The sequence below is a fragment of the Toxotes jaculatrix genome, chromosome 17 (assembly GCF_017976425.1).
Source record: "Toxotes jaculatrix isolate fToxJac2 chromosome 17, fToxJac2.pri, whole genome shotgun sequence".
Classification (NCBI taxonomy): domain Eukaryota; kingdom Metazoa; phylum Chordata; class Actinopteri; family Toxotidae; genus Toxotes; species Toxotes jaculatrix.
The window spans coordinates 51,613-73,592 of record NC_054410.1 but is presented as its reverse complement, the minus strand read 5'-3'; the positions used below and the strand labels follow the sequence as shown (position 1 = coordinate 73,592).

At 47.0% G+C, this 21,980-nt stretch overlaps 4 protein-coding genes across 11 annotated transcripts; 1 reads left to right on the top strand and 3 right to left on the bottom strand.

Moving 5' to 3' along the window:
* Positions 1-905: 905 nt before the first annotated feature.
* On the bottom strand, positions 906-5,756 carry lrrc57 (leucine rich repeat containing 57). 2 transcript variants are annotated; one of them, XM_041060127.1, is made up of 6 exons: positions 5,598-5,756; positions 5,070-5,218; positions 3,678-3,813; positions 3,123-3,391; positions 2,309-2,494; positions 906-1,615 (listed from the first exon to the last, which is right to left on the bottom strand). In XM_041060127.1, exons 2-6 carry the CDS (start codon positions 5,151-5,153, stop codon positions 1,574-1,576), a joined length of 717 nt encoding a protein of 238 aa, XP_040916061.1. In that variant the 5' UTR covers positions 5,154-5,218; positions 5,598-5,756; the 3' UTR covers positions 906-1,573. The 2 variants fall into 2 exon arrangements, with proteins under 2 accessions (XP_040916061.1, XP_040916060.1); XM_041060126.1 differs by having other exon boundaries at positions 5,070-5,421; positions 5,598-5,751.
* A 2,142-nt stretch (positions 5,757-7,898) lies between these two features.
* haus2 (HAUS augmin like complex subunit 2) lies at positions 7,899-10,433 on the top strand. The gene is made up of 7 exons (XM_041060130.1): positions 7,899-8,047; positions 8,152-8,238; positions 8,530-8,625; positions 9,053-9,122; positions 9,417-9,549; positions 9,651-9,759; positions 10,122-10,433. The coding sequence occupies exons 2-7, from the start codon at positions 8,152-8,154 to the stop codon at positions 10,224-10,226; spliced, it is 600 nt and encodes a 199-aa protein (XP_040916064.1). The 5' UTR covers positions 7,899-8,047; the 3' UTR covers positions 10,227-10,433.
* LOC121196913 (beclin 1-associated autophagy-related key regulator-like) lies at positions 9,545-13,359 on the bottom strand. Of its 6 annotated transcripts, none has more exons than XR_005896205.1 (6): positions 12,717-13,359; positions 12,452-12,569; positions 12,251-12,341; positions 12,033-12,112; positions 11,013-11,884; positions 9,545-9,806 (listed from the first exon to the last, which is right to left on the bottom strand). XR_005896205.1 is itself a non-coding variant. In XM_041060129.1 (6 exons), the coding sequence occupies exons 2-6, from the start codon at positions 12,763-12,765 to the stop codon at positions 11,665-11,667; spliced, it is 558 nt and encodes a 185-aa protein (XP_040916063.1). In that variant the 5' UTR covers positions 12,766-12,783; positions 12,870-13,359; the 3' UTR covers positions 10,414-11,664. The 6 variants fall into 6 exon arrangements, 2 of the variants coding, with proteins under 2 accessions (XP_040916063.1, XP_040916062.1); XR_005896207.1 differs by having other exon boundaries at positions 9,545-9,801; XR_005896208.1 differs by having other exon boundaries at positions 9,545-9,775.
* Positions 13,360-14,735: 1,376 nt separating this feature from the next.
* Positions 14,736-19,788, bottom strand: rcor1 (REST corepressor 1). 2 transcript variants are annotated; one of them, XM_041060124.1, is made up of 14 exons: positions 19,194-19,788; positions 19,045-19,104; positions 17,913-17,993; positions 17,748-17,800; positions 17,505-17,666; positions 17,258-17,376; positions 17,085-17,163; positions 16,951-17,001; positions 16,718-16,864; positions 16,546-16,623; positions 16,403-16,460; positions 16,070-16,317; positions 15,131-15,310; positions 14,736-14,981 (listed from the first exon to the last, which is right to left on the bottom strand). In XM_041060124.1, exons 1-14 carry the CDS (start codon positions 19,381-19,383, stop codon positions 14,937-14,939), a joined length of 1,551 nt encoding a protein of 516 aa, XP_040916058.1. In that variant the 5' UTR covers positions 19,384-19,788; the 3' UTR covers positions 14,736-14,936. The 2 variants fall into 2 exon arrangements, with proteins under 2 accessions (XP_040916058.1, XP_040916059.1); XM_041060125.1 differs by lacking the exon at positions 15,131-15,310 and having other exon boundaries at positions 19,194-19,770.
* Positions 19,789-21,980: the final 2,192 nt, after the last annotated feature.

Here is a 21,980-nt window from a genome sequence, read left to right as displayed (position 1 = left end):
TGACCAATTCTTACGCTTTAACTTAATTAACTTTGACTTAATTACCATTAAACTACTTTTACTTCTCGATTTTGTTTATTGTACTGTTTAATTTAATCTGTATTTAAGTTTTAAATGTTATTTCATTGTATTTATTATTTAATTGAACACATAACCGGAAGTGTGGTTCACACTCAGTCCAACTTGACACTAGCTGCTCCCTGAGGAATGTGGTGTGTGTGTGTGCGTACTTGTCTTTGTGTTTTGAGTTCCGGGTCTCGGGGGTCCGGTCTTGTTCTGGCCGGTTCTCACAGCCTCAGAAGTTTCGTTAGAGGGTCCAGACCTGGTTTTAGGGTTCAGGCCAGTCCCAGGTTCAGGTTGGGGCTGAGGAATGCTTTATGTCAAAAGTGTGTGTGGGGAGAGAGAAGGATGAAGGACTCACTGAGCATGTCTGCCACCTGGTGGTGTGACATCAGAGCTCAGGTACAGTGATGAAGAGTTTCCCTCTTCCTCCTCCTCCTCCTCCTCCTCAGCACTGAAGCAGAAGAACCTGTTTCATTATTAAATCATAAAACACAGATGTTCCACCTGTGGTGAAGTGGTGTTCAGGTGATGTGATGTCAGACAGGTACACAGAGACGTTTACTGTCCACACAGAGACGTTTACTGTCCACACTGAAAAACAGAGAAATCCGGCTCCAGCACCTCAACACCAGCAAACATCATTATCACAGTTCTTCTTCTAATCATTTAAATCACACACACACGCACGCACACACACACACGCACACACACACGCACACACGCAAGGACACACACACACGCACACACGCAAGGACACGCAAGGACACGCACACACACACACACACACACACCCGTGTCCCTTAAACATCATGAAGGAGGATTAACCAGTGAGAAGCACAAACTACAGGATTCATTCAGCTTTTTATTTCATTTTTCCTCTGATGAACTGATGCTCTGTTAAGTGACGTATGAAGGAGAAAGAGTGATAATGTTTAGAGAACATTAAAATAAAACAGTCCTCCTCCTCCTCTGATATCTTCATCTCTTCTGACTCAAACTTTACTGCTTTTATTCTTGCAGCTTCCACATCGTGTGTTTTCTTGTTGTTTCCGGTTCATGTGATATTTGTCATGTTTATAGCACGCTGTGACATTCACAGCAGGTGAGCTGCAGGTTCCTGAAGCTCACAGGAACCACCACCATGTTGTTTCACAAGTGCAAACACTGGTGGTGAAATGAAACTATGGAAAGGACAAAGGACTGTGAAAAACATCTGAACGGCAAAGTGAAACGCGTGTCAGGAGAAAGACGTGGGACAAGCGTCTCAAACTGCGAAACGTTCCCTGTCACACAAAACAAGCAAAGCTTCACTATTTTTAACATTTCCATGAAACAGCAGGGACGTCTGATCATTTCAGCTCTGGTTCATGGGTTAGTTTCTGTTTCTAAAATGTCAGAAGGGTTAAGAAGATGAGACGTCATCAATGTCAGGCGAGACGAAGAAAAGCAGGTCCTCAGTCCCTGTCCCCGTGTCCCACGGCTGACATCCCAGACTCGTCAGTGAGGGTCTTCAGGCAAACTTCTTCTTAGTGGCTGTGAAACGTTCCATGTACTGCAGAGGGAACACAACAGAGACCGCCAAAGACCGTCAGAGACTGTCAGAGACCAGCAGAGGCCAGCAGGGGCCAGCAGGGGCCAGCAGAGAGCAGCAGGGGCCAGCAGGGGCCAGCAGAGAGCAGCAGAGACCAGCAGGGGCCAGCAGGGGCCATCCGATATACAGAAACGTGACCAGCATCAGTGTGGTTGTAGCATCAGTGTTTCTAACCAGAAACACGTACGAGCGTTTCTCTGAGTGTCCAGGTGAGTGTGTCCCACCTGAAATCCTGACGCTTTCATCTGAATGAATCTGGAGTTTACCTGAGCGGAGCTCACACACACACATCATCTCTGTCACGCTCAGTTTAGTTTTACTTTGCCAATTCTGTTCTTACACCTGACAGGTAACACCACCTGCTGTACAGACTGTGATGTCACAGGAGCAGGTGAGAACGTGCCACCTCCACCTGTAGATCGCTGTACTCACAGGTTATCTGCCTTCATGCATGTGCACATCCAAACAGATGTGCAGATAAATATTCAAATGTGAATCTAGACTGGAGGACGTCCCTCAGAGACACACCAGTGTCAGAGAGGATTATAGTTACTGCTGTCATCCACTCTGTAGGATTATAATCACCTGAGCTGTGCCTGTTATAGACTCTGTCCCACAGACCCTGAACGCAGCCGGACAGAGACGTGTTCTCACCTTGTCGTATCCATCCAGGTCTCTGAGCTTCTTCACCTCAAACAGGTTTCCCTCTACAGAGAACAGAGACACCTGGGAGTCGCTCAGGATGGACAGAGGAATGCAGGACAGCTCCAAACAGTTCTCCTCCAGGCGGAGGACCTTCAGACGGGGACACCGAGACACCTCCGCCGACAGCACCGAGATCTGGCGGGAGAAGAAGGAAAGTCAGCTGACGGTTTATTTAGCAACCACTGTTGGTTACTGGGGCCAGTTGGAATCAGCTGAACTGGACCAGCAGCAGTGTGATAGCTGCTTCTTTCCTCACAGACACTGCACTGCTCCTTCCACACGCAGCCGTCACTGATTATATGGTGACTGAACCGAGCTCGTTTTATCAGACAAATCAGAACAGTTCATTAACAGCACTGGCCACAACAACAACGAGTGGAGGCCATTATTCATCCATCAATCATCCAATATCCATCCATTCTGCCCTTCGTCTGCTCGGCCTGAGCGAGTTAGTCCAGACCTGACGTTTATCTCCCTGACTGTCATCCAGCTGGTGACATGACGAGAGGTGGGCGGCGCCCGCCCCAGTCAGGAGGAGGCCGGTCATGGAGGGTCAGCTGACCCATTCAAATGAAAGTTCTGGAGGATCTGGTTTGGGTCCTAGTATCTGGTTTACTTTGGTGTTCTAGTGATTTGTTTAATTCTGTCTCAGTTCTCTGATAAGGACAGTGAGACATGGGGGTACTTGGTTCTAGTTTGGGTTCTCTGGTACCTGGCTTTGTTTATGTTCTAATAATGTCTGCGAGCCGTGGTTCTGAGATACCTGGTTCTGGTTGAGGTTGATCTCAATAGCCTGCAGCTCAGACACCTCTGCAGGGACGTTCTGAATCTGGTTTCGGGACAGGTCCAGTAGGTCCAGTTGTCTCAGGGCCGCCAGTCCAGGGGGGAACTCTGAGATCTGGTTCCCAGCCAGGCAGAGGGTCCGCAGGGCTTTGAGCTGGCCCAGCGTGGGGGGCAGCTGGTGGATTCGGTTCCCATTCAGACTCAGGGTCTCCAGCTTCTTCAGCTTCCCAATGTCACAGGGAACACTGGCTGAGGACAGAAAGGACAGTATAACACAGACAGTGTTATATCCTCTAACTGAATGAGTCTGAACTGGTGCTGCTGAAATAATTACTGACCATAATAATGCAAAGTAGTGAATCGGTTAATCAGCTGAGACTATTAATCAATAAGTGTTAGTTACATTCATCAGTAATGAAAGTAATTATTAGTCACAGAGCTGAGAGAGCTGATTACACCTGAGTCAGCGCTGGTCATCAGACTGTTGTCCTAACCCTAACCCCCCTGAGGGGTCAGCGGGGACGCTCTGACTCACTCAGTCTGTTGGAGTTGAGCGTCAAACTCTTGAGGTGCAGGAAGTTTCCAATGGCCGCGGGCAGAACCTCGATCTTGTTCCCGGACAGGTCCACCGTCCTCAGGTTACTGGTGAGCCTTTGCAGTTCTTCTGGAAACTGGAGGAACAACACAAACAGCAGAAAGCATCAGGGTTAGGGAGAAACAGGAGATTCACATCATTCTGCACCTGATTCCAAGCAGAAGGAGCAGCACACTGAAACACCCCCACCCCCCCCACCCTCGGGGTCAGTAAGTCCTGGGAGCAGAGACAGTAACTTAAGTGCTTGTGGATTCACTGTTCTGTTGTGTTCATGTATAAACATACTACACACAACACAAACACAAACCTGGTTTCATCAGCTAAAACTACAGAGAAACAGCTCAACAATAAATGAATGTAATCAGCTGAAATGCTCATTTGTGACTGTTTTTTATTCTGTTGTACTGCACAAACAAACAAAACAAAACACTCTGAGCCAATGACGTTCACTTACATCAGGTTAGGACATTAAAAACCTCTGAAATGATTTTGGCGCAGCACATAAATCTGTCACTTTGCTCAGGAGAACAGGATCTAGCAAATTAGCACAGTGGACGCATATCTAAGTCTGTCCGCTTCATCAAATGATGCCAAGGCCAAACCGGCTAAACTCAGAAAATACGACGACAGTTACCTGGAGTTTGCATCGGAAACAGTAAGAAGACAAACTGAGCGGGGCAGGAACTGGTGCTTCCAGCGGTGGTGGAAGTGTGTGAAGCTGTGCTTGGCACAGAGGCAGCTGCGTTCATGAGAGCTATTTTCTACTCAGTTGGACAAATTGACATTTCCAGTGCAGCTTAATTGGTAGTTATGGTGCGCTATCCCTGGGAAGGAGACACTTTGGAGGACTTTCTGTTCTGCAAGGAGGTGCTGGGCAGGACAAGCAAGACTGAGCTGGGAAAATGTGTGGCCGTCTGAATAATTCCCATGGCATCCAGGAGTACAGATGGCAGTAAACATTTTGTAACAGGCGCGAGGATTATAAGGAAAAAATTCCCTGTTCCCCAAAAGTTTGAGAAGTTTTAGCATCATGTAATACAGAGACAACACGTTTTTCTTCCTCATTTAAATATCATAAGATTCATATTCCAGTTAGTCTTACTGGTCTGAGTCCTGTTGCTGTTATTTTACTGTGACACAAAGCTCAGATCAGTGACACCAGGATCCAGACTGAGCATCTGACTCCTGTGTCACCTTCCTACGTGTTATCACCTGTTTACTGTGTGTACTGGTGCCAACAGCTTGTTTCTGTGTGCAGTACAGTGGCGTTAGTGTGAATCTCCACTGTATTTCGATGTAAACAATGAAGACGGGAGACAGCAGCTTTCTCACCTCCTGCAGTCCTCTCCCTGTAAGCTGAAACACCCCGGTCTTCTGGGAGGTTTCCAGGTGAGACTTCAGCGCACTGTTCCCCATGTGGACCCGCAGCCAGATGCACCGTCTCTGATGTGAGATGCTCCTCCACCGTCGGCGGTAGTCACCTACAGCGGGAACACTCGACCCAATGTAACGCTGTTGTCAGAGTTCATATCCAGACCGGATGTGGTTGGTATCAGTACGGCTCCCGGGATCAGCTGACGGACTTAACGGAGCTCAGCAGCTGAATCGGGTAGCGACTAGCTTCGTTAGCTCCTCAGGTACCAACTTGTCCCGTGTTCTCTACACGACTGGATCATGAAACACGCTAACACACGGTAACGGTACCGTTTCAGTGCCGTTAATGTTCAATATTAACGTTCAGTAATATTAATGTTCAGTCCATTAGCAAATGCTAATACGCTACGGGACATATTAGCATTTCGTTAGCCTGCTAGCCGCTACAAAAACTCAACATATAGGAAGCAGTGCCATTTTACTTACATCAAAGTAAACGGAACACAGCCGCGTTTCGTTCCAATAAAACCCGCTCACATAAATTTCGGAGTTTGAGAAATAAAGTGGAGCAAAGCGGAGACGCCGCGAGCCGACGAGCTCCACACGGATTTATCGCGACAGCGAACGGGAACGCCGAGACATACGTCACTATTTGCGCATGCGGACTTTTGCTCCGTCAACATCCGACCTCGTAAACAGGAAGTCCGGAACTGAGCATTCAGTTGTTTACATGTATGAACGAAACAATATGAAACAACACAGAACAGATTACAGCTGAACAGAACGGGACAGAATAGAACACAGTAGAACAGAGATATAGAATAAAATAGAACAGAGTGGAAAATGGTCTTTGGCTCACCAAAACATAAACGCAGCACGGGCAAAGCAGGTCAGCACAAGGGAGACACTACGAACTGAGGCTACGAGGCAAAGTCATTTATTTAGAAAAAGAAAATAGTGGTCGAGCAATGCCAGGAAGGGAAAGGAGAGCGAGGCTGCAGAGTGAGGGAGATTTTACAGAGCACAGCACACCGGGCCCAGGTACAGCTCATTCAGAAGGCACAGCAGCGCCTGTTCTTCCTGAGAGGGCTCAGGAAGAACAATGTGAGTCAGGAACTGCTGGTAACCTTCTACCGCTCAACCATCGAGAGCATCCTGTCTTACTGCATCACAGTGTGGTTTTCCCACTGCACTGAAGCAGAGCGGCAGAGGGTGGTAAAGACAGCGCAGAGGATCATGCCCTCTCCCCTTCCTGAAGGACATTTACCTGTCTCGCTGCCTCAACAGAGTGTCTGGTATCACCGGTGACTGCACCCACCCTGCCTTCCCCCTGTTTGACCTGCCGCAGTCTGGCAGGTCTATAAGAACCAGGATAAACAGACTCAGGAACAGCTTCTTTCCTCAAGCCGTCACCATCCTGAACACACACTAATCACACCCCACTTCTAACTGGACATACACACACCTCAACACACTGCACTATGCAGCTGAACTCCACTGTCTCTATGTGCAATAACAACAATCAATATTTATATTAGCTCTCTTTCTTGCACTATTTTCTTCTACTGCAGCACCTTTGTATTCTATTCTATTTTTATAAGTATTATTCTATTTCTATTCTTATTTTTATTTCTGCTTATTTATACTATTTGTACATACTTTTTTATTTATTTAGATTGGAGTAACACCACCTCCAGGCTGCTATAATTTCGTTGTATTCTGGTACAATGACAATAAAGGCTTCTGATTCTGATGAAGCTGATGACCCTCCACCCACGCCTAATGCCCAGGTGGTGTTCTCATATTTCACATATTTGCAAAATCAAAAAAAGTCATTTTTCAGTTCTGGCATTTATCAATTTTCAAAAAGTAATTTCATGAAAAATAAAAAAGTGTTCGCTTGTTCACTGTTTCCGGAGCGTGAGGAATAATATAACCATAACACAACCCTTACTGACATGTAGAAACTGGTTTTATTCCACACCCTAAACATGGATGAGGACATTAGAATGTCTTCTTTTGCTATGTCAGAAAAAGACTCACTCTCTCTCTCTCTCTCTATATATATATATATTCAAGGATTCAAGGCTTTTTATTGTCAATTCACCATATGTCAGACATACAGGGGAATCTAAATGTTGTTTCTTCTCTCAACAATGTGCATTTTACAATATAAATAAACAATTTAAACAAAACTAGCTAAATAAACTTTCACTACAATATAAATATATAGTAAAGAAATATATGGAAAACAAATATATATATATATATACACACACACACACATAAATATGAAAGTTGCAGGTTGCTGAATAGTGCAAATGGTTATGTGCAAGTTGGCCAAAAGATTGTCTTAGTTACAGAGTCCAGGTGGCTGGGGGGGGGTGGGGGTCAGCAGAGTTGGGGTCCAGGGGCGGGGGGCAGGGGGGGGAGGTAGTGTACAGAGTTCAGTATCCTGACAGCCATGTGGATGAAGCTGTTGGACAGTCTTGTGGAGCGGGCCCGGAGGCATCGGAACCGTCTCCCTGAAGGCAGGAGGCTGAAGTGTATATATATATATATATATATATATATATTTTTTTTTTTTTTTTTTTTTTTTTTTTACTTTTAGAAGTAAAATTAAAGACTGTTGGTGAAGGGTGATCGTTCCCCACTTAGTTTTGGACATTGAATAAGGAGGGATGTAATTCTGCTTGTGGTCAGAGGGGGCGGTAACGAGGCGGGGAGCGCTGAGGCTGCCGAATTATTGAGGAGAAGAAGAGACACGCAGCATCGCGCGGGCTCAGATGGAGTCTGGCTGCGCGTGCTGCTGACGGTTGTTCGGTTTGAACGGAAAGAAAAACACCGAAGAGTTTCTGAGCTTTGTTCACCGGCCACACACCGACCAACGGAGGCAGCGATACCGGGAAAAATCCGGTTCTCTCCGGGGACAGACGGTAACCGCGCCGTTTCCTCACGCGACACAGAGACAAAGTAAACATATATGTTTACACACACACACACACAGACACTGTCTCTTTAGCTTGTCTCTGTGTTTCAGATGTATCAGTGGGATCTGTCTCCATTCTCAGTGAGTCCAGCTGCCAGCCTGCTGTCCAGATGTGTCTCCAGAGGAGCTCTGTCTCAGGTCAGGACATCATGTTAGCTGTCGGTTTATCGACTTGCTGTAACAATAGAAAATTATAAATTAAACGTAACGTGGTTAAATAAAAGGATTGAGAGTATCTTACATACAATAATATGTTGTCAGCAAACGAATCAGTTCCCCAGAGATACACTGATTTTTAGGGTCAGTAAAGAAATAATTCAATAAATACAAATAATAAATGTGTTTTTTAAGTTGACAACATTGTTTTTCTAATGTAACATGAATATTTTCAATTTTCACTGTCCTTAAGTTTATTCTGCCTGTCCTCAGGAGGAATTAGACTCCGCCTCCATCAGGAGGAGCCCCACCTTCTCTCATCTGCATGAGGCTGAGCAGCAAATCAGAATGCAGAGGCAGCTGGATGAGGTATGCTTCAGTCTCATGTCACATCATGTTCAGTGTTTCACACGTTACATTTGCAGACATGTTTGCTATGGATCCTTTCTGTGTTCATGGTGTGTAACAGGGACACAAGCCATCCTGACTATCCCAGAATAAAGCAGTGGTTGCTCTGAACAGAAAATAAAAAAGTAAAATACAATAGTCCACAGGAGTTTGGATTTTCTGATCATAAACATTAACATGTTCTGCTGTTTTATCGTTGAGTATTCAGATTGTCTGGATTCTTCCTGATGAAGTGGACTTCAGTTACTTTGCAGTGAAGAGTTGAAAACTTGCGATTGTTGCAGTAAATATAAATTTTGGTTTGAAGCGTCTGTCAGCTGAGAGCCGTCTCCTCTGTGGTTCTTCTTCTTGCAGGTGAGTTTTATGTTAAAGTGTTGAATTGTTGCAGGTGCAGCTGGAGGCGGAGCTGCTGCAGATCCAGAGGACGAGCGCCGACGTCACACACACATTTTACCTCAGTGAGTGTTTGATTTGTGGCACACACACACACACACTGTGATGTGCCACAGAGACTGGCTGATCGTTCATGACTCATCATTCTTCATCATTATCGTAGAGAGGTGCAGAGCTGTCGTTACTTTATGAACGATTATTGATTATAAACTGACAAACACTATAATCAGCATTATCACCACACAGCTGGTTCTCATCCACGGTTTCTGACTGAAAATATTACTTTGAAGTAATTAATGAACCTTTAATGAAGATATTAGTTCTCTCAGATTCATCGGTATCCCACCCCCACCCCACAGCTCACAGGTTCCAGATGTTGCAGATGTTTTGTGGTCACCTGCAGGACCTGCTGAACCATCAGAACAGCCTGAGACAGAGACTGATGACACCTCTGGGTCGCACTAACCTGTCCGTTGTGGCTCACCTGCACAGGTAGAAACTGTCTCTGTAGTAAGCGCTGTCTTACATTCAGGGTCAGATCCTCACAGACACCGGACAGTCCAGTAGCTGTAGTGCTGCTCTGCTGTTTTCAGGTCTGTGGTGGAGGCTGTGAAGATGCTGCTGGACTTCATAGAGACCCTGGAGGAGAAGCTGGACTCGGTCCACAGCTGCAGCTCCACCGGAGAGCGGATCACCCAGCTGGTCAGTCCCATGACGTCTGTGTAAACATAGCTCTGTTCATTGCTGCTCTGAAAGGATGAAGATTCATACACAACAAAAACACTTTAACTTAATGTGTGTTTTATTTTCATCCTGTATAAATCCTCTCTGTTTGAGACCAGACTGACCCTGATCCTGATCCTTATTCTGACCCTGATTCTGATTCTGAACCCCAGAGTGTCTGGGATTCAGAGAACTGATTTGGTATCAGTGATGTAAACTCTGTGAAACAAACTGTATTTAATGAGGATCGTGTCGTGGCTGATACCTGATCAGCTGAGGTCTGAAACTATATTTTCACCTGGAGCTTCTCTGATCGTTCTCTCTCTCTCTCTCTGTCTCAGAATACCTCTCTCGCCCAGCTGCTGGCTCAGGTGGCAGAGGTGCAGAGTTTATCCAGTCAGGTTCTTCAGTGGAAGGATGCCTCAGCTCTGCATGACGACCTCTGACCCCTCACAATCACCCTCTTCCTTCTGGACTGACAGGATGTGGTCTTGTTGGACCAACAGAAACCTGTATGTGGACTCCATGGTGCCACACATCGAAGACTTGATGACTTTTGTTTCTTGTTTTGTGCTGAAATCAGATTTTGGTTCAGTGACGTTGATTCTTATCATCAGACATGTTAATAAAAACCTCGTCTTTTAAACACCAGGGCCCCGAGCTTCATATGTGACTGACCAAGTTCTCCAGATCATAATGATGAGGATTTGACATGAGTCTGGATTTTCTGATTGTGGGTTTAAAATGAATCTGGAGCTGTTGTCATAGCAACAAGTCCTTAAACCCAAACCTGTAAAAGTCCATCTTAATGACAGTGAGCTGGATCAGAACCAAGAGGTTTCAGCCTGAGAAGTTTCAGTATTTCTAATGAAAACGAGTCGTTCAGGTGAAAATGTGCAGGTTACTGAGGAATCAGTCTGACCTGTTGATGTAATGATGGTAATTTAAGGAACAATGTAATATCCTTGCAGTTATTCAGCACATTATTTTATTATAAGGTTTTCTTCAGCATGAACATCTGAAGGTCAGATTAATTCAAGTTTCTGTGTATTGTGTATATAGAATATACATAAGACAGAGAACATACAGGTAGTGGGTCCTTAGCTTTATATAAAAAGGCGATTTGATAGTTTAAGTTTTGGTCGCCTGCGGCTCACAGCAGCTGAAACTCGTTCATATTAACTCGATGACAAAGTGAAATGTTTGTTGTCGGTTTGTGAGTCTGAACTCACCCAAAGATCATCTGTGAGACCGTCAATCAGACGATGGCTGTCATGTTTCTCTGACATTCAAACATCTGATGGAACGTGGGAACTCCATCGAGTGAACTGTCTCTGAATTTCCAGCAGAGTGAGACATCTTCTCTCTGGAGGAGCACGGCAGTGTCAGGAGTCACTTTCTCCAGTGAAACTTTGATTCACATCAGATCAATAGTTAGAGATGGTAACTTCACGCTCAGTATCTGGATCCAGTTAAGTGGTGAAAAATAAGGAGCAGGACATTTAGTGTGTGCAGCTGTGATTTCAGGGTGACAGCTGCTAACATCTGTACGTGATCATCAGATCAGAGACAGAGGACAGACAGTCTCCTTCAACATCAACGTTTTCCACTGACACATTTTTCAGACACTGATCCAGGATCAGAGATTTCATCTGATCAGCACATCATGGGAAGCGACAGTCGTTCATAAACTGCTGCCGAATCCAACATGTGTCAAACATGCATCACGTCTGATGTTAGAACCAGTTTTCAGACTCAGCACCACGGACAGGAAACACTGATCAGCTGTATGTTGTCCTGCTGAAGGATGGGACAGTGTGGGAGCAGGAGGACCAGCATCGGACTCTTCAAAGTCCCGCCTGTATTTCTGGTATCAGCTGGTCTTCAGCTGAGCTCTAACACATTCTGGGGTGATCCAGGTGTTTCTACCTGTGATGGGATGTCACAGATTCGCGAAGCGGGCACCGTCTCCCACTCTGTCCCCAGGTCCATCTTGTCGTCTGTCGCTACCTCGTCTCCACTCTCCTCTGCCGGCCCCACGGCCTCGGGCTCCACGAACTCCATCGACTCCTCCGGCTCGGTGCTCACCTGGAACGGACCGGTCCTGGAACAGATGACACTGACTTACAGGCCAACACCTGGTTTACTTTCACTGATCTACAGACTCACAGCAGCTCTCAGGCTGACAGGCAGACAGACAGGAAGACAGACAGGAAGACAGGCAGGCAGAGGGACAGACAGGTGCATCTCACCTGTCCAGGCTGTCGAGGGAAACCAGAAACATGATGTTCCTCAGAGTGTGATGAGGCTGAAGCTTCTCACTGTCAACATGCTGCACACACAGAGGACAGGTCAGGACAGGACAGGACAGGACAGGACAGGTCAGGAAGGGTCAGGACAGGTCAGCACAGGACAGGTCAGCACAGAACAGAACAGGACAGGACAGTGTTCCTCTTAAACATGACCTGACCTGTGAGAAGCAGAGGTGCAGGATGTTGGTGTTCAGTTTGCTCAGAGCTCTGGTGAAGTGACACCTGCTCAGGTTCTCCCCACAGAACTCACTGAGAACAGAGAACAGGGTCACTATAAAACACCACACACACGGAACAACCTGACGCTCTGTTTTCCTGACAGTGGCCTGCAAGTGAAGGCAGCAGCAGGTGTTTCCTACCTGTTGCACAGCTTCTTGGGCAGGTTGACATCCAGGATGTGAGGCAGGACGGTGACAAGCTGTGTGGCGTAGCAGAGGGCGGCGCTGATGGTGTGAGCCGGGTCAATGTGGTCCAGCTCTGCAGCACACAGGGGTCAGAGGTCAGAGCAGACACCAACAGAGAGACACGTGAATACATATAAAAAGCAAAGGATCAGTGTGGAGAGAGGACACGGAGTTAATGCTGACGCCTCAGCTCAGATCAGGCGACCACACTGCAGCTCACCTGTACCTGACCCAAAGCTCCACCCACAGACTGTTCGAGTAGACCTCATTAGCGCCTGATCTCCAGCCTGTGATAAAGACCACAGACTCGTCATTTAGCTGGTGCATGTGAGGGTCCCAACGTGTCCAGTAAAAACATGACGCTTCACTTTACCTCACGCTAAATATGAGACTTCCCACAGTGTCACACAGAGCTGCAGCGATTCATCCATCAGACCAGAGAGAGAAGATCAGATTAAGATCAGAGTAACACTATGGTACAGGCTGACACATATTATATAACCCGATAAATCAAGTGTGTGGGAAAATTATAGCAACATTAAAATGCACTGGGCACAAGTGAGCCTGCGGCGGGAAGAGCCGCACAGGGGACACCGCTCCACCGCCACCTACACCCCCCGCGTCGTCCACCGACTCCACCATAACACAGCCCGAGGCGGAGCGAGCAGGATGGGAGTGATGCGGCCGGAGAGACGGCCTACCGCCGGAGTCAAAGACCGAGGACGATGCAGCTGGGTCGGGTCCGGGCCGAGCGGAGGGAGTCCCGCCGAGGACGCCATGCGTTGAGAAAGCGAAGAGCTCAGCTAACCAGCTAAACTGACGTTTAGATGAAACCAATCAAAGCTAGAAGAACTAGCTGTTTGGCTCACCGCTCTCTACGGATCCAGGCGGGTCGTCTCACTGACACATGCTCGGTGGGGTCGCTGTCATCGTTTTAAAGCTCTCGGCTGAAAACAAACTGACACACGTTCGTTGCTGTTTTGATGAGCGAACGATGAACTGCCACTTCCGGTTTCCTCTGAAAACGTGACATGTGACCCTAGGTCATTCTTCAGCCAGAGAGAGAAAGACCAAAAATAAAACGATAACAGATAAAACACTGATGCTAAGCAAGTGTTAACCCACAGTAAAGTTACGCGTCGGTTCGTGTACTGTAGTCTGGATGTTGGCGTATGGTCATGGCCGCCTTCTTCTTCTTCTTCTTTTATTTTGTATATAATAATATTTGAAGTTACACGTTACTCGATGTAAGCGAACTGTAAGCTAACTGTGTGTCACTGCCCACAGATACCTAACCCTAACCCATACAGGAAGAGATCTCGGCCTCTGCAACAGACAGGGGAGACGGAGGACAGCGCAGAGATGAGCACGGGTTTTCTCCGGGAGCTCCGGTTTCTCCCAAACATTAAATAGAAAATATTCAAATAAAAAAAACATTCCCCTCAGCCTGCTGTTTCTGTTACACTCCTGCATGCAAAATGCATGTCCTGCATTTTTTCCACGCTCCCTGTCTCTCCTTCCTCTTTGAGTGTGGCGAGACCGTCCACCAGTATGTTGACATGAATCTTCTTCTCTTCCTGAGCTGCGTCGATCTGATCTCATGTTTGAGAATGATTGGTTTTATCACTGAAAGCACTGTCCTGACCTGGGGTCGGCTTCACAGACCACACACTGCTTGAGAGGGCAGAGTGGACATTGTCTGCAACCTGTCCTGCAGTTAGATGTATCAACTGTCTGGTGGACTCCCATGCTGGAGCTCCGTCAGTTCAACACCTGCAAAAGTGCAGTATGAATGTGCCAGCAGGATGGACACCTGTTTACACGTTTCTATTGGGACGCATTTAGTGGTGTGACTTGGATGAACTCTGCTTTGATCCACCAGGTGACAGCAATGATGCTGTTAATCGTAGTGAGTACTCAGCGCTCATGGGTCAGACGTGCTGATGGCGTCTCTGCTGACGTGACCCCATCACAACATGGTCTCTAGTTTTCTGAATCTGTTTGTGTTAAACTGATAAACAGCTTTAAAAGAGAAGACTGAAGAGGAAGAGACAAGTGTTTAATGATGAGCTTTGGTTTTATTGTCACTCCTCTAAAACGTCCTAAAATCGTTAACACAGGATGACGGTACCTGAGTGACGTCATCCAACATGGCTGCTTCAGTTCAACACCTTCACCTCCCCAAACACACAGACAGAAACAAAAGTCATAAAATCAAAAACAGCAGATTTAAAACAGAAAATATGGAAAACAGAAATAAGCCAGGCCCCTCCAACTTTGATCGAGAGGTCAGGTTTGATTTCTGATTGGTCCACAGAGACCAGCGATGACCTCAAACCCGATCAATCGGCTGATCAGTAAAATTTCAACACACTGATAAAATGAGAAAACAAAATATAATGATGACATCATAAAACCAGAGGGGCGGGGTCAGAGGGTTTCAGGAGGCCAGAGGCTTCTGGGAGTCCACCAGAGAGGATGAGTCCTGCAGGACAGAGAACAAACACAGCAGAGTTCAGAATGAAAGTAAAAACACAGTGAAGCTGCAGTACAGAGTAGAAACCAGGGCTGGGCAGCATGGCCTGAACTTTGGGACGGTCACATGTTCATCGTGGTGCATTTGTTCTTTTAAACCTTTGTCCTCTGACGTAACGTGCAGATCCTTGTCTGACTTCTTAAACCTGGATCATCTCCGTCTTCAGGAAGTCGCACTGGTCTTTGTGGTCTTTCTTCCAGCTCCTCGTCCTCTTCTTTGTTGCGTGCAACGTCTTTTACGCCGCCTGTTCTGGGCGGGAATGTTGCGCTGGCACCGTTCTGTACAGAACATACGAACGATGAATGGGGCACACATTTACATAATTCCTCAAATATGTCGTTTCCTGTGGTTCTGCCACGCACTGATTTAATTCCCAGAAGTTCCTCTGTAACTCATAAACTGGAGTCCACTCCACGGATGAAGATTGACAGCTGTCAGTCACATCAGCGCTCTCATCCACAGCAACAGAAGATGCAATGACGTCTTCGTCTTTTCCATCAACTGTTCTTGTAAATTGGCGCCAAGCTCACACACACGGTGAGCAACAGTGTTTCTGCTTCTATTTGAAAACACTTGTTTTTGTCTGGACACATGATGTCGCACACTTCATCATGCACCGCTTTACAAACACTAATGCAGGTAAACAGATACTCCGCCTTCCACCCGCCTCCTCCATACAGATGCAGTTGTACCAGATGTGGCCCGCGGGCCTTGGGTTTAACGTGTGGTTTAGTGCACTGCTGCCCCCTGCTGGTGTAGTTCCATTACTGCCACTTCTGTGAGGGCTCTGCTGGGCAGCTCAGTACAGTCCAAACCAGTAAACAGGGTAAACTCATACCGCCGTACCTTCCTGCCCAGCAGGAGCACAGCAGACACACGGTGAAGAAAAACAGCAGAGTTACCATGGAAACAGTGGGTCAGGTACATTTAACCGAAAGCATTAGAACAATGAACGTACCTCAGGACCATCACAATGATGGACCTACAGGAAGAGAGGATTCTGGGATTTACAGTACACATAAATAGCTCCTCCTCACCTCCTTTGTCTCCTTGGCAGTGACCTCCTCCTCCTCAGCAGGACACACCTCCATCTTCTCCTCCATCTTTTCCTCCTCTCCTCCCCCATCTCCTCCCTCCATGCCGTGCTCGGCCTCCCACTCCTGAAGAACCTCGTCCAGGTTGAACCTCCGTCTGTAGTTCACCAGGAAGTTCTTCACCTGAACCACTGACTTGTTACCAATCACATCTGAGATCGCCTGGAAGTCCCGCCCATACTTCCTGATGGCTGCGTTGGATTGGATGAGAGGGAGAGTCACTAACTAGTTCAAGTGTGTGTCAGTTGACCTGGTCACAGGTCGTTCAGGTGTTACCTTGTACAGCGAGCAGCTGCTCCTCTGTGGTCCAACGAGTGTTAAACTTCTGATTCACCTGAAACAAAAAAGCAGAAACATGTGGACCCAACTAGAGCAACAATCAGCAACATGAAAACATCAACACCGACCATGGACCATACCTCTGGTTGCCTGAACTCGTCGACTCCTGAGCTGAGCTTCTCCTTCAGAGAGCTGTTCATCTGTTTAATGGTCTGAATCTGAAACACAAAGAGAGAAAGAGAGAGAGACAGGTGAGCAAGACAGGTGATGAGAGAGAGAGAGACAGGTGAGCAGACAGACAGGTAGACAGACCTGTCTCTTGATGGAGACCAGCTGACAGTCCAGGTGCCTGATGAGTCCCTGAGCAGACGAAGACGACAGAGAGACGACATCCTGCTGATTCAGAAACATTCCTCTGGGAGGACGTTTCTTCATCCGCTGAGATGCCTTACCACCTGTCTGAGAGAGAGAGACGGGTTACTACAGGTAAGACAGGTGAGAGATAGCAGGTGATACAGGTTAAAGTGATTTTCATGTGTTTTTACCTTCAGTCCAGCAGCTGGTTTCACATCTGACCTCTCTGATCCAGAACTTGCCTGAAACCAGTTACAGAAACCAGTTAGACAAACACAGTTTGAGCAGTTAACAGCCAGTAAGCAAAGAGCAAAGAGTCTTTCACCTCCTTCTTGTCGTCTTTATTTTGGTCGACCTCCGAGTCACTCACTGGATTTCTGTTACCGTCTTCAACATCATCGTCACTGAAACACAAACAGTTCACAGTTTAATCCACCAATCACATCACAGAATCCCCCGGTGAGGGTTTGAACCAGTGGTACCAGGTGCCACGCTCACCTGTCATCTCTCTCTCTCTTGTGTTTTCGGGTCTGTCTGTCCATCAGACTGGTTTTACTGCGACTTTTCTTCCAAGAGTAATAAAAGCGAACCAGGCTGGCCATGGACTTATCAGGTAACTACACAGAGACACAGTCTTAGATCATAAGTCACGACTCTGCACTGGCCACAATGAGTGTCAATAAAGTGTTCACAGTATCTGGACTGGGAACAGTGGTATAAATAAGCTGGTTATACTGGTGAGTACCATCTGTTGGATGCGGTGGAAGCTCTTGCCGTGGAAACTGAAGGCCTGTTCAAACAGGACTCTGTCCTCCACCGTCCACTCATCAGGAAACGGGGTGAAGTTCGGCAGATCGGCCAAAGATTTCTCGATGTTGTGTTTGTGCCAGAACAGCATCCCCAGAGCCTGAAACACGAGGGTCGCACTGACACACTGAAGCTGAGGGGAACACCAACACCAACAGGGTCACACTGTACGACACGTTACCTGCTCCATGTTGTAGCCGTGTTTCTCTTTGGCAATAGCGATGTACTCGTCCACTGAAACAGAAGCAAACAACAAAAACTATTAACTGATATTAAAAATCACACACAGGTTTATATTTGATATTTAACAGTATTTGTTGAATGTGGATTGAGACCAGTTTCCTACACTGAGTCTGGTTCAGACAGCTGCTGGGGATCCAAACCAACATCCCGAGGTTTTCTCTGAGCTGAGCCGTCTGGGCCACCTCTGATAACACACACACAAACACACTGCAGTGTTGGAAGCGACAGCTGATATCAACTTTTACTGCAGATCAGAGTCAGTTCACACATCAGTACCATCAGAAACCCCCTCCCTCCGTGTGGACATTCAGATGAGGTCTGACCCAGATCCTGATCAGGATCCTTATCTGGGTCAGTCTTCAAGATCTATATCAAGACTGAGGACAATCAAACATTAACGGCGTCTAAAATCTCTGACAACAGTAGTGGACTCAGAAATCCTGCGTCAGTGCAGCTAGAATTATTATCAGCCGCAGATTTTTTTATCATCATGAACGGTCACGTAAACACGCTGTCAGGTGCGGTCCACGTGAACACACAAGATCCCATCACAATAAAAACCTGGTAAAAACACACAGGGGAGAACACTCACCTGGACTATAACGTCTCACAGGGTAAGTTCAGTGAAATGCCACTGTAGCTGAGAACATTCATTATTAATGACAAGAACGAGCCTCTTTGTCAAGGACACCTGGGAAATCTGCTGCAGAGTTTACGATGTCCAGTGTTTAACCAGTGATGCTGTTGTCTGCACTGCTGTGTCCTGAGGTGTGTAAACAGCAGGGGCTTTAACTCACACTGGGCAGGTGTAGCTGATAAAGTGGATGGTGTATTTAGCCTCTGTGTGGTGTTCAGCATGAGGAACCTGACTCTGGAACAGCGCTGTAATAAAATCCACTGCACAGTCAACAGTCAGTGTCTGCCATTAAACGTGAAGCAGGACTCAGTGGTTTAGAAGGAGAGGCTGAAGACCTGGTCCAGGATCAGCGAGACCTGCTCACTGGGGCAGAGACCGCGGTCTGTTACTGAACTGGAGCCGAAAGAAGATTCTCTGTTTGAAAAACTGCTGAACACGTACAGACCTGGACCGAGAGTGATTCACGGTGGAGTCAGAACAAGTAAAACACATGTTCACTTGAGCTGGAACCAGTATGAGAGGCCTGGAACCAGTATCATGTAGTTTGGTGCTTGCGCTGTTCGAGGCTACCACTACGGAGTCGCGTTTAGTCTCTTACCCGGGTCAAAATCCGGAACCACGGCCTGGTACTGCGGTCCGACCCGCATCCCCCCTCCACCTGCACACACAGTACACAGCAGTGCTCAGTAGAAGTTCTCAGCAGAACACGAAGTGCACAGAAGTACTACAATGACCGAGGCTACCCACCATGCTCCTCGTCGCTGCTAGATCCCGAACTTCCTTCTTCCCAGCAGCTGTTGGTGCTGGTTCCATTACCGGACAGACTTTTACCGCCGGTGTTCGCTGTTGCTCCGGGGCCGCTCCCACCGCCGCCAGCCGGGGCTCTGCCTCTCCTCTTCCCCGGAGCCTCCGGGTTTCTCTCCAGCATCACCGGCATTAGGAGCACGGAGGCAGCCCGGGCTAAGCGCTAGCTGCTAACTCAGGCTAACAGTTAGCTCGTTAGCTTAGCTGTCCTGGTAACTGAAACCAACCGGCTAACCTCGGAGCTGAGCTCACCGTCTGGTCTGCAGAGGGGTGGGGGCTCGGGGTGAAACTGAGAGTCTGAGGCGGGAATGTTCCGTGTGGCGAAGCTAACAGAAGCTAAAGCTGCTTCAACAGACAGATGCTAACTGTTAACCCGAGACCGAGGCTTCACACCGAGACAGAAAAGTTCCGGAACAAGCAGCCGGAACCAGAAGCGACCAGATCAAACCAGACCAAAACCGACAGACACAACCACAGCTACCGATACATAATCAATAAAACTGATCAGAGATCAAAGTGTCGGAGGCTTATAGATTAGAGAAGGATGAGAGTGTGTGAGCGTTTACACATCATCACCACAGGTCACACACTTCATAATTAAGTTAAGTGTATTATTAAATTATGCTCTGCTCACACACACACACACACTAGAGATGCTGGGGTGGATTGGTGCCTTGCTCAGGGGCACTACCCATATACATTGTGGCGAACCGGCAACCCTCCGATCTCAGGCCGGTCCAAAGCCGGACTCCGCTGCTCCCGTCAATAAAACACATCACTCATATTTAATATGAACCAGTTCTGATTATTGATTATTGAGTTTGGTCAGCTCTGCGTCCAGAAACATTAAAATCTATCAAATAATTCACCCAGTCAGTTAATCAGTTAATCAATCAACCGACAAATGACTGATACTGTTTCAATAATCAGTTCATCTGCAGCTGTAAGTGTTTCACACAGTCTCAGGTTCCAGAGATCGCGGAGCAGGTCCTGTGACCTGGGATCGTTTCATCACTGTGTACTTACAGTGAGTGACCAGCAGGGGGAGCTCCTCATCAGGTTTTTATTCTGACTGCAGATCAGCTGATTTATCTGTGATGGTAATGATGAAGTATTCAGGCCATTTACTTCTGTAGAAGTACGAGTGCATTCAGCTAAATGTACTTCAGGTATTAAAAGTAAAGGTAGCGAGCGCAGCAGAACATCTGTTAGAAATCACATCGTTAGAACAGCTGGGTGTTAAATGAATGGGAGCAGTCTTCAGGTCGTTGTGTCCAGTTTATACTTTAACTTAAAACTGAAACTGGAGGAGAAGGAAACTACAGTAACTCAAATAATTACAATTATTGGTCAAATATTAATTATTCAAATAATTAAACTGAAAATATTTTGTATTTTTACAACAATCAATCAATCAATCAATCAGTCAGCTAATCATTTCATCTCTGAGTTTTTTATCCTGTTGAGTTGTGACCCTGTGAAAACCCATCATACTAAATGAACCCTTCAAGTAAAGCTGAAGCCACACAAGACTTTCTGCAGATTTTACTCATGATTCCTAGTCTGACCAGTCTGCACCAGTCTGCCCAGTCTGCAGTAGTGGCGAACAGGCGGTGTGAGTAGTACAAAGCTCTGTCAGTGTGTGAGGGAACAGACCTCAGTGGCAGCGTGAACTGATCACACACTCAGCAGGTCTGTGTGTTTAAACTGTCCAGGGTTTGATGCGTTCACTTGGTTTGACACATCATGTCTGTGAGATCTGCTGAAGCCCGTCTGTTAGTGTGTCCTGTCCCCAGCTTAACTCAGTTTTGTCCTCAGGTCCAGTCCCTGGACCTTGTTTATTGTTTTTTATGGGGATGTGTGACCTCTCCTTCACTGTCACTGATGCAGAGCTGGGTCGTGTCTGACGCGGAGTCCGAGTTGCTCTTCATTGGTTTCCTTTATATAAACAAACATACGGTAAACAGCAGTTTCCAAGTCACACGTGCCAGCCGATGGAAACGTGAGCGCGGTATAAAGCACATGTAAACTAAATGAATGGAAACACACGTGCATAAGAGCTTCCTACCTGCGGTCAACGAGAAGTTTGGCTCCCCGTCTCCTACCTGAGCGCAGGTGAGTGAGTGCCCGCCTTTGTCACCTCCGACTATCGCCGAATACACCCACGTGACCCAAACCTTGTGCGTCACCATGGTGACCAGACAAAACCAATCGATAAAAGCAACTATCGTTTTCTCTTTCAGCTCAGACTGAATTTAGACTCTGATGGTCAATAAAGTCAGAAGTGTGTGTGTGTGTGTGTGTGTGTGTGTGTGTGTGTGTGCAGCTGACTGTAAACAAATCTCTGTGTCCTATTTACACCCACCAACACACACCAACACACACCGACGCACACTGCATGTTGTAGCCGGATAACATATCAATAATCAAAAGTCAATCAACAATAATAACCGATATGGAGACAGACTGATGAACTGATCTGTGGTCAGTGAAACGGACTCTGATCGAGTCTCTTCTGTCTTTCTACTCTTGTTTATGGAAACTGCCGCAGTTTAAAGGCCGCTATGTTCACTATGTGCGCAATGTCAGACACTTGATCCGCCCCGCCCATTTCCGCCCCACCTCTGCACCCAAAACAAACATCCACACATGGAGCTGAACCGGGGGAGCGGAGCGTGTTCGGGGGGGGGAAGGGGGGCAGCTATAAAAGTATGAAGGAGCTGAGGACGG